The sequence below is a fragment of the Peromyscus maniculatus genome, chromosome 15 (genome assembly GCF_049852395.1).
Source record: "Peromyscus maniculatus bairdii isolate BWxNUB_F1_BW_parent chromosome 15, HU_Pman_BW_mat_3.1, whole genome shotgun sequence".
Taxonomy (NCBI): Eukaryota; Metazoa; Chordata; class Mammalia; order Rodentia; family Cricetidae; genus Peromyscus; species Peromyscus maniculatus.
Window position 1 is genome coordinate 47,220,476 of NC_134866.1, and position 16,526 is coordinate 47,237,001.

The following is a 16,526-nucleotide window of genomic DNA, read 5'->3' on the forward strand; positions in this document are numbered from 1 at the left end:
AAGGCGCAAAGCTACGCAGAGAAACCCTGTCTCGAAAAACCAAAAAAAAAAAAAGAAAACCCATTTCTTTTCATAGTGACACAAAAGGAAAAGATCTAGAAATAAAAGCAAATAATATTGATGAGAGAGAGGGGGGAGAGAGAGGAGAGAGAGAGAGAGAGAGAGAGAGAGAGGGGGGGGGGTTGGGGAGAAATATAAGGGGACTCCAGTGTTTCTAAGGGGACCCCAGTGTTTCTAAGGGGACTCCAGTGTTTCTAAGGGGACCCCAGTGTTTAGAAGGGGACTTCAGTGTTTCCAGGGATACCACAGTGTTTCTAACTGAATTCCAGTGTTTCTAAGGGGACTCCAGTATCTATAAGGGGATGACAGTGCTTATAAGGGGACTCCAGTGTTTGTAAGGGAGCATTGTGTTACTTCTATTTTAGAGTTTTTAGTGGTAGCTGTGATGAAACATGGAAGTTAAAATATTTACATAACAAAAAGTAACATAAAGGCAAGAAGGTCTAAAACTCAAGGCTAGCCTTAGCTACATAACAAGATACTGTCTCACACACACAACACACACACAAAACTCACCACACATCAGCAACAGAATCTAGAAATGCATTAGAATTTTAGTATTTAGTATATACACAATACTAAATTTAGTATAATACATTGTGACTTGAATATATACCACTTTCCACCCAATTCAATGTTGGATTCATATTAGAAATCAATGACTACAATTTATCTCATGTGCAACAGAAATTAAATTCATGTGGCTGGAGAGATGGGTTAGAGAAGACCTCTTCAGAGACTTGAGGATCCAGGTTTAGATCCCATAACCCATATTAAAAGCTGTGCTTGCTTGTAACCTCAGTGCTGTGGGAGCAGAGACAGGAGGATTCCTAGGGCTTGTTTGCCTCCAGCCTAACTCCAGGTTCAATGAGAGACCCCGCCTCAAAGGAACCAAGTGAAAGGCGATAGAGCAGGACAACTCATGGCTTCCTATGGCCTCCACAAGGATGCACACCTGACAATACACATGTGCATATCCTAGTACACTTAAATACACACAAAAAAGTAATAAAAACTAAAAGAAAATACCTTCATTTTCCATGATAAAAAGTAATATATAAATACTCTAAAGTATCCTGAAAGTTTTCCCTGTAAAATCAAGAATGGTGACAGTTTGTTATCTCTGTTCAGCACTAGATGAGGGTCTCCAGAGCTGCGAGACATTATCATTTCAAGCAAGGGAGGGGGGAAGAAGAGGAGGAAGAGACAGAATTTAAACAGTGTATCATTTCAATTACTGCAGCAAAAATTACACTGTAAATTATTTATTAAAAAACTATGAGTGTTTATGTAATAGTTTCTGTGTGACTGAAAACCCAGCTTAGTTGAGTCCTGTTGGCTCCGATTTTTTCAAAGACACCAATGCCGAGCATCAGCTGGGGTTAGTCACCTCAAACTGAACTAAGATGGGACCCACTTCCAGGAGTGCTCAAAAGTTATTATCAGTTCTCCTGTCTCCACTGGCTGTTGACTGAATGAACAAACAAAAAAAGAAGAAGAAAAGAGGGAAAAAAAGGAAGGATATGACTGCACCTAGGTATGGTGGAGGAGGTTTATTGTAGATAAAAGGGAGAGCATAGCCAGAGGCAGGGACATCTGGGAGAGTCCAGAGTGAACACAACCCTGAGTCCGACAATGTGAGGAAAGCGGCGAGTGGAGAAGGGACAGCCAGACCAAGAGGCCAGGAGGGTAAAGACTAGACCCAAGAAAAAGCGGGTAACCAAAATGGCTGGATTATATAGGGAAGGGCAGCTGTGGGAAGGATAGCCCAGCCCCTGGGCTGGAGAAGTTTAGGGTAAGAGGCAGATTATTCCAGACATACTCTCTAACAGGTAGGGACTGAGGGATGCTGGGAGAACCTGGCAGCTAGGTCCACTTTGACACGTTAAAGAGGCAACTCAGCCAGCCATTTGTCCTGGGTTTGAGACCTAACATAGACAAGAAGCAACAGTTCCCACATGATACGCCTCTCCTTATCCCATATTCAAGGAAAGGAGATTACATGGAGCATTAAATATCAGGAATGGCCAGAGCAAAGGCTTAGAAAGTACAGGTGCTACTCCCAACCTGAGTTCTTCAATCCCCAAGACCCAGGTGGTGGAAAGATAGCACTGATTCCTGAAAGCTATCCTCTGATCCACATGAACCAACACCACACACACACACACAAACAAACAAATGTAATTGTTTTCAAAATTAAGTATCAAAAAACAAGGACTACTGGAATAGTTCAGATACAGAAAAGAAAACCAAAAAGTCATTGTTTGCTGATACATAGGAAATGTAGAAAATCAAAGACATCACACTAAATACTTAGAATTAGTAAGAAAGTACAGCAAGGTCACCAATCACAACAGTCAGTAAACAAAACTCAGCTTTTTAATCCATACAAAAGAAAGAAAGCGTCAAGACGTTTATAACAGAATCAAAACAAATGTTCATACTAACACTTTTCAAAGTATTAAATACTTAGAAACAAAACACATAAACCTTATTTAAAAAATCAAACATTTTCATCTATCAAGAACTGATGGAGGGGAGGGCTCGTGACTCTTTGTTATCAGCATCATTTCATGCCTCTGCTACTGTGATAAACACCACGACCAAAAACAGCTTGGGGAGGAGAGGGTTTACTTACACTGCCTGGGAACAGTCCACTAGGAAGGGAAGTCAAGGCAGGAACTCAAGGCAGGAACTGACACAGAGACCACAGAGGCGTGCTGCATACTGACCTTCCCTTGGTGGCTTGTTCTATTTGCTTTCTTATACAACCACCTGCTGGGGAGGGGACACCTACAGTGAGCTGGGCCCTCCCACATCAATTGTCAATCAAGAAAATGCCCCCACAAGAAAATTTGTTGGAGGCAAATCCTCAACTGAAGTTCCCTCTTCCCAGGTAAGTCTAGATTATATCCAGCTGACAAAACCTAACGAGCACAATTGTAAATATAGTAATAGTCACCAAACTGACTTATAAGTTCAATAATCTAAGTCATAGTATGTATACTTATATAAATAAGTTGTTAATATTTTTACAAAAATGTAAAAGCTAAAAATGTATGGGGAAAATGTACAGCTATATTAAAATCAGAGTGAAACCATAACCAGACACCAGTATTTACCTACACATTGACAATTCAAACCCAACAAGGCAAGCTTTGGTGAAAATGCTAAGTGAAAGAAACTCACACACACTAACAATGTGAAAGACCCCAGCATACTAGCTTAGCCTAACGCCATTTCAAGTAAGGTCTGAAAAGCGCGGGGTGTCTACGACCGGCCTCCTGGCCCCAGAAAAGGGTACTAAAGGTCAGAAAAACAACTTGGAGCCAGACAGCAGGCGTGTCAAGCTCGGGGAAAAACCACGAGCTGCCCTGAGTTTGAACCCGGCCTCATTTGAATCGTCCAATCAGAACCCTGTAAACCATGAGCTGCCCTGAGTTTGAACCCGCCCTCCTCGTGCTCCTGCTGCCTGACCCTATAAAAACCCTCCGCTCCAGCCCGTGGGCGCGCCAGTCTCTTGAGCTTCTTGAGGGACTGCGTTGCCCCGGGTACCTGTGTTCCTGAATAAAGCCTCTTGCTGTTTGCATCTGACTCGTGGTCTCGGTGTGATCTCTGGGCGAGGGTCTCTTCAGAGGGAAGACTGCCTTCGGGGGTCTTTCATTTGGGGGCTCGTCCGGGATTAGAGACCCCCCCCCCCGCCTCAGGACCACCGACCCACTGTCAGGAGGTAAGCCGGCCGGCCTTGGTGTATGTCGTTTCTGTCCTGTCAGAGTATTGTCGGTTTATCTGAATGTTGAATGTTGTCTGTTTGCGCGCCTGAATCGGTCTGGAGTCAGTGGGGCTGAAGGAGCTGACGAGCTCGGACTTCGCCACTGCGACTCTGGAAGACGTTCCACGGGTCTCTGAAGTCCCCTTCGGGGGCACAGGAAGTCCCCTTCTGGGGCACGGGAAGTCCCCTTCTGGGGCACGGGAAGTCCCCTCTGGGGCACGGTTTTTCGGGGCCACCCCCGTATCAGAAGGATACGTGGTGCTGGCAGGGGACGGAGAATTCAAACACTCCGTGTCCCCATCTGAGTTTTTGCTTTCGGTTTTACACCGGAGCCGCGCAGCGAAACTGTTTCTTGTTTGTGGTGTCGGTTTGTTTTGCGTTCTTTGTCTAATCCTTCTCCATCCAGGAATTAATATGGGACAGACTGTCGTTACCCCCTTGAGCCTAACTACTGACCATTGGTCGGACGTCAAAGGCCGGGGGAGCAATGAAGGTGTTGTCATCAAGAAAAACAGATGGATGACCCTCTGTGAGGCCGAATGGGTCATGATGAATGTAGGATGGCCACGGGAAGGGTCATTTAATCTCTCTCTCATTTTACAGGTTGAGAGGAAGGTGTTTGCCCCTAGCCCCCATGGGCATCCAGACCAGGTTCCCTACATCACCATTTGGAGATCCCTGGTTGAAAACCCATTCCCCTGGGTCAAGCCCTTCCTCCCACAACCCCCTCTCACTCCCCAACCTTCGGCGCCTCCTAACCCCCTTTCTTCTCTCTACCCAGTCCTTCCCCACAGGGAGCCTTCCAAGCCCCCTGTCCTTCCCCCTGACCCTAACTCTCCTCTTGTAGATCTGCTGGTAAATGAACCGCCGCCCTACCAGCCGACCCAGGCGGCTGCGCTCGCGGCGGCTCCTGTCACGGCGCCGGCCGCGACCCCGGCGGCTGCGCTCGCGGCGCCTCCTGCCGCAGCGCCGGCCGCGACCTTCCCGGCGGCCGCCCCCCCCCCCCCCCGTGATGACCCCGCTCACTGGGGACTCGGAGGAAGAAGAAGAAGCAGTCCAGTCCCCCATCGCGGGCCGCCTCAGGGGCCGCCGAGCCGGCCCCCCCACTGAGTCCAAAGCCTTCCCGCTTCGGGAAGGCCTCAACTATCAGTTACAATATTGACCCTTCTCTGCCTCAGACCTTTATAATTGGAAACAACATAATCCCCCTTTCTCCAGGGATCCTGTTGCCTTGACCAGCCTAATTGAGTCCATCCTAGTAACTCACAGGCCGACTTGGGACGACTGTCAGCAGCTCCTGCAGACCCTCTTAACAGTAGAGGAAAAGCAGAGAGTTTTCCTGGAGGCCCGGAAGCAGGTTCCGGGCGATGACGGGAGGCCAACCCAACTCCCAAATATCATCGATGCAGCTTTTCCCTTGACCCGCCCAGACTGGGACTTCAATACACCTGAAGGTAGGGAGCATCTACGTCTCTATCGCCAGTTGCTCTTAGCGGGTCTCCGAGCGGCCGCCAGAAGGCCTACCAATTTGGCTCAGGTAAGGAATGTGATACAGGGAAAGGAAGAAACACCCGCTGCATTTTTAGAGAGGCTGAAGGAGGCTTATAGGATGTACACTCCGTATGATCCAGAAGACCCAGGGCAAGCACCAGGTGTCATCCTGTCATTTATATACCAGTCTAGCTCAGATATCCGAACCAAATTGCAGCGGTTGGAAAGTTTGCAAGCGCTAGGTTTGCCAGATTTATTGAAAGAAGCAGAAAAAGTGTTCAATAAGAGAGAAACTCCTGAGGAGCGTGAGGAAAGGAGATGGCAGAAACGTGAGGAAAGGGACAAGAAACAACATAGGGAGATGAAAAAGGTTTTGGCCGCCGTTGTGTCTCAGGGACAGCGGAGAGAGGGAGATAGGTCGGGAGAGCGAAGGAGGTCACCCCTTGATAAAGATCAATGTGCTTACTGTAAGAAGAAGGGACACTGGGCCCGAGACTGCCCCAAGAAGCCACAAGGACCCCACCGACCCAAGCCCAAAACCGTGGACCTCCTTAATCTAGAGGACTAGGGGAGTCGAGGCCAGGAGCCCGCCCCCTGAGCCTAGGATAACCCTCAAGATCGGGGGGCAGCCCGTGACCTTCCTGGTTGATACTGGTGCCGAACATTCAGTCCTAACCCATGCCGGAGTGCCTCTTAGCCGGCATTCTGCACTGGTGCAGGGGGCAACTGGAAACAAGAGGTATCACTGGACTGCCGAGAGAAAGGTCCAACTGGCATCAGGGCAAGTAACTCACTCCTTCCTGCATATACCTGAATGCCCCCATCCGCTGCTAGGACGGGACCTATTAACCAAATTGAAGGCACAAATCTACTTTGATGAGAAGGGACCAAGAGTCACAGGCCCTAAAGGAGACCCCCTACAAATCCTTGCCCTCAGTTTAGAGGAAGAATACCGTTTGTTTGAGGCAGAACCCACGGAGAAGTCACCTGAGGAGCTACAGAACTGGCTGAGAGAGTTTCCTCAGGCCTGGGCAGAGACTGGGGGCTTGGGGTTGGCACGCGATCAGCCACCGCTGATGATCTCACTAAAGGCCTCCGCGACTCCCGTTTCAATCAGACAATACCCAATGTCACGGGAAGCTCATGAGGGGATCAAGCCCCATATTCGGAGGCTCCTGGACCAAGGGGTGTTAAAGCCCTGCCAATCACCTTGGAACACCCCTCTCTTGCCTGTTAAGAAACCGGGGACAGGAGATTACAGGCCGGTCCAGGACTTGAGAGAGGTCAATAAGCGGGTGGAGGACATACACCCCACGGTGCCTAACCCCTATAACCTTCTGAGCACCCTACCACCGACCCACGTCTGGTACACTGTGCTAGACCTGAAGGATGCCTTCTTTTGTTTAAAACTGCACCCTCAGAGTCAACTGCTATTCGCTTTTGAATGGAGGGACCCAGAAAAAGGGCTCTCGGGACAATTAACCTGGACCAGGCTCCCGCAGGGCTTCAAAAATAGCCCAACCCTCTTTGATGAGGCCCTACATACAGATCTGGCCGGATTCCGGGTTGAACACCCAACCCTGACTCTGCTCCAGTATGTGGATGATCTACTCCTGGCGGCCAGGAGTCGAACCGAGTGCATGGAGGGCACTCGAGCTTTACTGGCCAGACTTGGGCAGAAGGGCTATAGAGCCTCAGCCACAAAGGCCCAAATATGCCGAGACAAGGTCACCTACCTAGGCTACACCCTGAGCAGGGGGCAAAGATGGTTAACAGAAGCAAGGAAGGAGACGATAATCTCCATCCCCCCTCCTCGGAACCCCCGCCAAGTTCGAGAATTCCTGGGTACGGCTGGGTACTGCCGCCTTTGGATTCCTGGCTTTGCCGAACTGGCAGCCCCATTATACCCCCTCACTAAACCAGGGACCATGTTCCAATGGGAGGAGAAACATCAAAAAGCGTTTCAACAGATCAAGAAGGCCTTACTCGAGGCCCCGGCTCTGGGTCTGCCAGATCTAACCAAGCCCTTTGAGCTGTTTGTGGATGAAAACTCAGGTGTTGCCAAGGGGGTACTGGTGCAAAGACTGGGACCTTGGAGGAGACCTGTAGCGTACTTATCCAAGAAATTGGACCCGGTGGCTACAGGATGGCCTCCATGCCTCCGCATGGTGGCAGCCATTGCCGTATTACTCAAAGATGTGGGAAAACTGACTCTGGGACAACCATTGACTGTGCTGGCCTCCCATGCAGTGGAGGCCTTGGTCCGACAACCACCGGACAGATGGCTTTCTAACGCCAGAATGACTTACTATCAGGCCTTACTACTGGACTCAGACCGGGTAAATTTCGGGCCGACAGTTTCCCTTAACCCTGCCACTTTGCTGCCACTGCCTAGCCCCTCCGAGGAGCATGACTGCCTCCAGATTCTAGCCGAAGCACATGGCACCCGCCCTGATCTGACAGATCAGCCGCTCAAGGATCCAGACGCTGTCTGGTACACCGACGGGAGCAGTTTCCTGGAAGAGGGGGAGCGCAGAGCCGGAGCAGCTATAACCACCGAATCGGAAGTGGTATGGGCATCGCCGCTCCCGCCCGGGACATCGGCCCAGCGTGCAGAACTGATTGCGCTCACCCAAGCCTTCCTGATGGCAGAAGGTAAGAAGCTCACAGTTTATACTGACAGCAGATATGCCTTCGCCACTGCGCATGTCCACGGGGAAATTTACAGACGGAGAGGCCTGCTGACGTCCGCGGGTAAAGAAATCAAAAACAAAAAAGAGATCCTGGACCTCCTAAAGGCCCTGTTCCTCCCGCTCCAACTCAGTATTGTCCACTGCCCAGGGCATCAAAAGGATGACTCTACAGTAGCCAGAGGGAATCGGCTGGCAGATCTGACTGCCCGAACAGTGGCTTCCCAGCTAGCAGGAAATAGCCAGTTGATGGCTATACAAGAACCACAGCCTGAGAGAGAGCCCGTGCCCTATAGCCCAAAAGACCATGAGCTAGCAAAGAAAATGGGGGCGGACTGGGAACAAAGAAGACAGGCATATATACTAGGGGACCGGATGGTCATGCCAACCTCCCATACCCGATATATGCTGAGATTCCTCCATGCATTGACCCATTTGAGCAAAAACAAGATGAAGACCTTATTAGACAGAGAAAACACCTGGGCAGTGCTGCTGAACCAGGATCAGGTACTCCAGCAGGTAACTTCTACCTGCCCAGCCTGTGCTCAAGTCAACGCAGGAAAGGTTCATCTAAACAAGGGGGCCCGCCAAAGAGGCCATCGTCCTGGTGTTCATTGGGAAATAGACTTTACAGAAGTAAAACCTGGACTCTACGGGTACCGGTATCTCCTGGTCTTCGTGGACACCTTTTCTGGATGGATCGAGGCATTTCCAACCAAGAATGAGACGGCTAACGTGGTAACAAAGAAACTGTTGGAAGAAATCTTCCCCAGGTATGGGATGCCTCAAATATTGGGGTCGGATAACGGGCCTGCCTTCGTCTCCCAGGTAAGTCAGAAGGTGGCCAAACTATTGGGGGTTGATTGGAAACTCCATTGTGCATACCGCCCCCAGAGCTCAGGACAGGTAGAACGAGCTAATAGAACAATTAAGGAGACTCTAACCAAATTAACGCTTGCAACTGGCACTAGAGATTGGGTGCTCCTACTTCCCTTGGCTCTCTATCGAGCCCGAAATACCCCCGGCCCACACGGCCTAACCCCTTTTGAGATCATATATGGGGCCCCACCTCCTGTTGTAAACTTTCTCCATCCTGATATTTCCTCTCTTGCCACCACCCCTACTTTAGAAGCACATCTTCAAGCCCTCCAGTTGGTGCAGAGGGAGGTCTGGAAGCCCCTGGCCAAGGCTTATCAGGAGCAGCTAGACAAGCCGGTGGTGCCCCACCCCTTCCAGATCGGGGACTCCGTTTGGGTCCGACGACACCAGACCAAGAGCCTGGAATCACGGTGGAAGGGGCCCTACACTGTCTTGCTGACCACCCCCACTGCACTCAAGGTCGACGGGATTGCTGCATGGATCCACGCCTCTCATGTGAAGGCTGCCAGGGAACCCGACCCAGCAGGATCCAGAAAGTCAACATGGACAGTGCGCCATGCACGAAACCCCTTAAAAATAAGGTTGGCCCGCGGCTCCTTTTCCTCCCCCTCCTCTTAATCTCTGCCTAACCCCAGGGGACTAGGGCGGCAGAGAGCCCGCACCTAGTTAAGAGGCTCACTTGGCAGGTCATCTCACAAACTGGGGAGACGGTCTGGCAAATGACCGCCCTTCACACCCCCTTTACATGGTGGCCTAACTTGCATCCAGATCTCTGCCAATTAGCAGCAGGGTCAGAGGACTGGGACATCCCTACCACTGACCCCATGAACCCCAGAGCACCAGACGTCTGTCAGGATGGTAAGGGAACTTGCAAATGTAGTGACGGGAGATACGGATGTGGTCACCCTGAAGCCAGGGCAGCCCTGTCACAACTATCCTTCTACGTCTGCCCCCGGGATGGTAGGGACAGAAAGATGATTAGCCAATATGGGGGTTATGAAAGTTACTTCTGTAAAACATGGGGATGTGAAACAACTGGTAATACCTATTGGAAGCCTTCATCCACTTGGGACCTCATTAGGGTAAAAAGGGCTACCCAAGAAAAAAGCCACTCATGGCGTCCCCTTACCCAAGGACATTGTTGGGGAACTGTCGCGTCAGGAAGAGATAACACTTACTGGAAGTGGGGGGGTCCCTGTATAAACTTCACCTGCAACCCCCTAAACATATCCTTTACTCAGAAAGGAAGGGGGATGGCACAAGATTGGATTAAAGGAAAAACATGGGGACTTAGATTTTTCATGACAGGACAGGACCAGGGATTTACCTTTATGATTAAACTTAAAATTGAGAAGCCCTCCGCCTCTATAGGCCCCAACCAGGTTCTCTCTGACCAAAAGCGCCCCTCTTTACCTGCTCCAGCACCCCCGAGGGCTACCCCCCCGATCCAATTCGGCCATTCGCCCAAGCACGGCTCCGAATGCCGCTGTAACCCCAGTCACCCTCCAACCACCCAGACCCGGTACGGGAGACCGGCTATTGAACCTTATAGAGGGCGCTTACTCAGCCCTCAATGTTACCAGCCCAAATCGGACTCAGGAGTGCTGGTTATGCCTAGTTTCCACACCTCCCTATTATGAGGGGGTGGCCGTAGTCGGAAGCTTCACCAATTCTTCTTCACCCGCATCAGGATGTGCCTCGACACCTCAGCATAAGCTCACAATCTCCGAGGTGTCAGAACAAGGACTATGTCTGGGGACAGTACCCTACACCCACCAACACCTGTGTAATCGCACCCAAGTACTTGTTCCAGGACCCCATTATCTCGTGGCTCCCAACGGAACTTACTGGGCCTGTAGCACTGGACTTACACCATGCCTCTCCCCCTCAATACTAGCTAACACGGCCGATTATTGTGTGCTCATAGAACTGTACCCCAGGATAGTCTACCATACACCTGAAGATATCTATGCCCGGTATGAAATAGGGGTCCCCCGTATAAAAAGAGAGCCAGTCTCACTAACCCTGGCCCTGATACTAGGTGGATTAACAATGGGAGGGATCGCCACCGGAATAGGCACAGGTACCACTGCCCTCATGGAAACCAACCAGTTCCAACAACTCCAGGTTGCCATGCATACCGATATCCAGGCACTGGAAGAATCCGTGAGTGCCTTGGAAAAGTCACTCACCTCCCTGTCGGAGGTAGTTCTGCAGAACCGGAGGGGATTAGACCTCCTCTTCCTGCAGGAAGGGGGGTTATGTGCTGCCCTTAGAGAAGAATGTTGCTTCTATGCGGATCATACTGGGGTGGTGAGAGATAGCATGGCTAAGTTAAAAAAGAGACTAGAACAGAGACAAAAACTCTTTAAAGAACAGCAGGGGTGGTTTAAAGGATGGTTCGGAAGGTCCCCCTGGCTCACCACCCTCATCTCCACCCTTATAGGGCCCCTTCTGATTTTATTGCTCCTTCTGACGCTCGGGCCCTACATCCTAAACAGACTCGTCCAATTTATCAGGGAACGTGTTTCTATTGTTCAGACCTTGGTATTGACCCAACAATACCAACGACTCAACCAGGTGGAAATGGAGCCACATCCCTATTCTTCCCCATGAATGGAGGATTCCATTCCCTGAGATAAGAAAATGGGGGAATGAAAGACCCCAGCATACTAGCTTAGCCTAACGCCATTTCAAGTAAGGTCTGAAAAGCGCGGGGTGTCTACGACCAGCCTCCTGGCCCCAGAAAAGGGTACTAAAGGTCAGAAAAACAACTTGGAGCCAGACAGCAGGCGTGTCAAGCTCGGGGGAAAAACCACGAGCTGCCCTGAGTTTGAACCCGGCCTCATTTGAATCGTCCAATCAGAACCCTGTAAACCATGAGCTGCCCTGAGTTTGAACCCGCCCTCCTCGTGCTCCTGCTGCCCGACCCTATAAAAACCCTCCACTCCAGCCCGTCGGCGCGCCAGTCTCTTGAGCCTCTTGAGGGACTGTGTTGCCCCGGGTACCTGTGTTCCTGAATAAAGCCTCTTGCTGTTTGCATCTGACTCGTGGTCTCGGTGTGATCTCTGGGCGAGGGTCTCTTCAGAGGGAAGACTGCCTTCGGGGGTCTTTCAAATGCATGTGTTCATTGGAATAACCACTCAGGAAAATTGTTGCTACCCGGCATCAGTTGTAGACTTGGTTTATGGCGCTTACCTAAGAATTTTACACGTTTCAAGAAATGAGCCTAAGACAGAAAGGGAAGGAAGCAGTCACACACACTTCCAGATGCAGCAGACAAAGGGGTTCTCCACCAGGGGGCAAGACTGAGCAGAACCCAGAACTGTACTTCGCTTCAACAAAATGTCTAAGAAGGCTAAAAGTCTGAAAATCCCCTTCCTATTAAATGTTTGGAACAATTCTCACACCAACAGGGACACTTCTCCCTTTTTAAGTGGGCAAATCTCTGCTGACCACAGAAGATACTCTGCCACAAGAAAACGGGATCTCAAGGGGAAGAGAACAAAGTCAGTTCAGGCAATTACTCTCACAAGTATTGCAGATGCTCCACTATTTTGCAGAAGAAACAAAGGAGAGAGAAGGGAGGGGAGGAGGAAGAAAAAGGTGGAGGAGGGAAGGAGGGAGAGACAGAGACAGACAGAGAGACAGACATGGAGGGGGGCACTCTCTTGAAACCAATACAAAAAACCTCACTCACGGATTCTAGATATAAAATAAAGAACAATCAGACCACAACCCATAGAACCATAGAGGCTATATATATATAGCATGGAGGTCCCTAGGACGACTGTGGCTTATAATAAATTTCGGTTTTACTCAATTAATGAAAAAAAAAATAGCCAAATGAATGGAAACTCATGAACTATGAACCAAAGGCTGAGGGGCCCCCAGCTGGATCAAGCCCTCTGAATAGGTGAGACAGTTGATTGGCTTGATCAGTTTGGGAGGCAACTAGGCAGTGGGACCAAGTCCTGTGCTCATTGCATGAGTTGGCTGTTTGAAACCTGGAGCTTATGCAGGGACACTTGGCTCAGTCTGGGAGGAAGGGACTGGACCTTAGTCTACCAGGTTGATCGCAGTCCTCGGGGAAGGATTTGCCCTGGAGGAGGTGGGAATGGAGGGTAGGCTGGGGGTAAGGGGAGGGGTTGGGAGGGGGGAGAATAGGGGAACCCATGGCTGATATGTAGAACTGAATGGTATTGTAAAATAAAATAAAATAAAAAATAAATAAAAAAAAAACACCTCACTCACTTTCTGATAACAGAGTGATGTAAAAATATTGGCAAAGGCATTTGAGGAGGCTCCATAACTTACCTTAAAAGAAAAACATTAGGCATAATATTAAAAAAACTCAGTATTTATTTACATTTCATTTACTTTCAAAAGGATGAACAAGCTAAAAAAATACATTCATAAAGGAACTAATTTCATCTTACCCATTGATACCTTTCATAAAACCAAACAAAGATTTAATTTAGATTTACAGGGAACCCAAAGAATCCATCAGCTCCACCTTCCATCTTTAGCTAAGACTGGAATTACATGACTGTGGGCAGATGCACATCTACTCCACACCTAGGCGTATGCGGACTGATGAGATGGGCAGCCGAAGAGCCAGTGCGGGTGACTCTCACGGCACCTGGAAATCTGGAATAAGAGGCACAGCCATCACGATGAGAGACAGTAGGGACTTTCACACAGTAACAACAACAAGAAAACGGGATTTACACAGAAGAAGTCACACAATTGGCAACCACATCAAAGCCACCACAGTAACAGCACACAGTGGTGTTCTTATTCAAGTATGTACAGCATTCTTAGGCTTGGGTTTCACAGAGGTGTCAGTGACTAGAAAGCACACACGAGAACTTGACACACTATGGAAAAGAACAAACAGAAGGAGGGGAACACTTTACCATTCGATTCGGTAACAACCCAAGCTTGTTACACCACCACTACACACCTGGTTTGCAATCATTCACTGATTTGCACATCTCTAAAAACAGCATTGAGATTTATAAAAATACTGGCAATGGCTCAACATTTTGAGAGTCAAATAATCCGAAACTCCATATTTCAGTAGTTTATACCTCAACTGACTCAAAACTGTCTCTACCACTGAGGTCTCTAAAGCTCCGTCACTGAATCACATCCGGAAACTTCTCGTTCTCTGAAATGGCTGGAAAGGCCTCCGCAGCGCCCACATGAACAGCTGTGGTTTGGGCTTGGGTTTTTCAGGGAAGAGAAGTGCTTCACTTTCTGGTGTAGGAAATCGCTCCTGGTAGACTTCAGGGTAAGATTTCTGAAACTAAACAGAAGTCCAACATCAGTCAAAAAAAAGACACAAAAGAGCCACAAAAATTGTACAATCAAATTGTAAGAGTTCTTGATCTCTGTTTTCCTTGACTTTTGTTAAATTATTTGATGCTGGTGCCCACAGCTCTACCTCATCTTTCCTTTGATCCAGTATTCAGATGAAATTGTCCTTGTAATCAAATCCCTCAAAATGCTCTCACTGTCAACTCTATCTAGACCTCACTGTTAATACCAGTCGCAAGTAAGACTGAATTGAAAATAACTTTGTTCTACACAATTAGAAAAGTCTGGCCCAACCATTTTTATGATCCCTCTGCTTCTCCAACTCAGCTTGGCCAGCTTCTACCCAACAAAGAGAAGAAAGAACATGGTATTATCCATGGAATATTTAAAGGAAGGTAATGTATTCTTCCCTCAATATTCACCACTCAACACTTCTCCAGCATCAGCAGAAGAAAAATGAGAATGAAGTCCAAAACCTCGATATTCAGGGAATAATCCTGTGTAAATTGTGTCCAGGAATCCAGCTGTGCAGTAAAGTACAAAAACCAGGAGTGGCAAGGCACCACTTCTAATGCCAGCACCCCGCAGACAGAGATGAGGGGATGGCTAGGTCAAGGCTGTCCTGGGCTAGAGTGAGACTCTGTCTGAAAAAATAAAAAACAACCAAAAAGAGAACTAAATACCGTCCACCTGCGTGAAGAACAGTCTTTAAGGATAGCCAAGTGCATGCAAGGCAGGGATGGGAAATGTTCTCCTAGTGCCGTGCTTTGAATACGTGGTTCTCACCTGGGGCATGACTTTGGGAGGTCCTAAAAACTGGGAGGCCGAGCCTGGCTGGAGGAAGGGAACCACTGGAGGGTCCTTGCAGGTCTCCTACCCTACCCATTCCCACGGATGCTCTCTGGCCCACAGTGACATGAATAGCCTCTAGACATGCTCCTACTGCCACACCCAAATTGCTCCATCATCCCTTACCTGACACAGTGAATATATCTTCTGATACTTGATGCCAATGAAACCTTACCCACCCCTTAAGTTGCTTCTATCAGTGATGCAGTGAAGTGATGCAGTGAAGCAATGTACTGAAGTGATGATGATGATGATGATGCAATGAAGTGATGATGATAGTGATGATGCAGTGAAGTGATGCACTGAAGTGATGATGACGCAGTGAAGTGATGATGTAGTGAAGTGATGATGCAGTGAAGTGATGATGCAGTGTAGTGATGATGATGTAGTGAAGTGATGACGCAGTGAAGTGATGCAATGCACCTTTTTGAATAAAAACTGTTCTCTAAGACCCTCACTGTGTTGCCTTACTCAAGAGGAACTGTGTTTGGCTGGTTGGAACACTTAGTGGGGTCCGAGACAAGAAACCACACTGATATTGCCTATCTAAAAATAAGAGTTTCTGCAAGGTGGTTCAGTGAGTAGAGGAGCCTTTGCAGAGGCTGAACACCGAGGTGCACCAGAAAACTGACTCCTGATAGGTGTCCTGACCTCTACACGCATGCTGTGGTCTATGCACCACACACGCGCACACACACACACACACACACACACACACACACACACACACACACACACATGCATGCTGTGGTCTATGCACCACACATACACACACAAACATGCATGCTGTGGTCTATGCACCACACACACACACACATACACGCTGTGGTATATGCACCACACACACACACACACACACACAAACATGCATGCTGTGGTCTATGCACCACACACACACCACACACAAACACACATGGGCACACACACACACACATGCGCACACATTAAATATTTTCCTTATAGTCTGTTTCTTTGAAGTAACTGTTTGGCTGACTCATATCATGTCAGGTAGCAAAACAAATGACAAATATTAGAACCTAAGTCTACAAGAGAAGCACTCAATACTGTAAAACACGACAGAACTCGTGAAAATGACTGCAGTGTACCAATCACCCGAATTTCTGCAACACAGAACCTAACGAGAAACTCGTAAGCCCTTATGAGATTCACATGGAGCCCATTAAAGAGAGAGTAAAAGGAAGAAAACTCAGAACGGAGAGCAAGACACCGCCTGAAGACCAGCTTCGTCACCTGCTTCAGCTTCTTCTTCTTCTCCTTGTTGGAGAGTTTGGCATCTGCTATGACCTCTTCCAACAAGGCTGCCAGGGGCTCCTGAGAGCCGTAAGCCCTTTGGTATTCAAATTCCTCAGGACTGATTTGACGGCAGAATGAGGGCGCAGACAACGTGATATCCATATCAGCTCCTGGGTATTTTATCTGAGGCAAAGCACAGGATTAGATTA

The 16,526-nt window shown here is 48.7% G+C and overlaps 1 protein-coding gene across 3 annotated transcripts in view; it reads right to left on the minus strand.

Moving 5' to 3' along the window:
- Positions 1 to 13,236: 13,236 nt before the first annotated feature.
- The window catches only part of Depdc1b (DEP domain containing 1B), a 64,247-nt gene continuing 60,957 nt past the window's right edge, over positions 13,237 to 16,526 (minus strand). For all 3 annotated transcript variants that reach the window (XM_006994963.4, XM_076552308.1, XM_076552307.1), the window contains 2 exons: positions 16,315 to 16,500; positions 13,237 to 14,203 (listed from right to left, as the gene is read on the minus strand). In XM_006994963.4, coding sequence (XP_006995025.1) covers positions 14,042 to 14,203; positions 16,315 to 16,500 — 348 coding nt within the window. In that variant the 3' untranslated portion in view covers positions 13,237 to 14,041. The remainder of the gene's footprint in view (positions 14,204 to 16,314; positions 16,501 to 16,526) is intronic.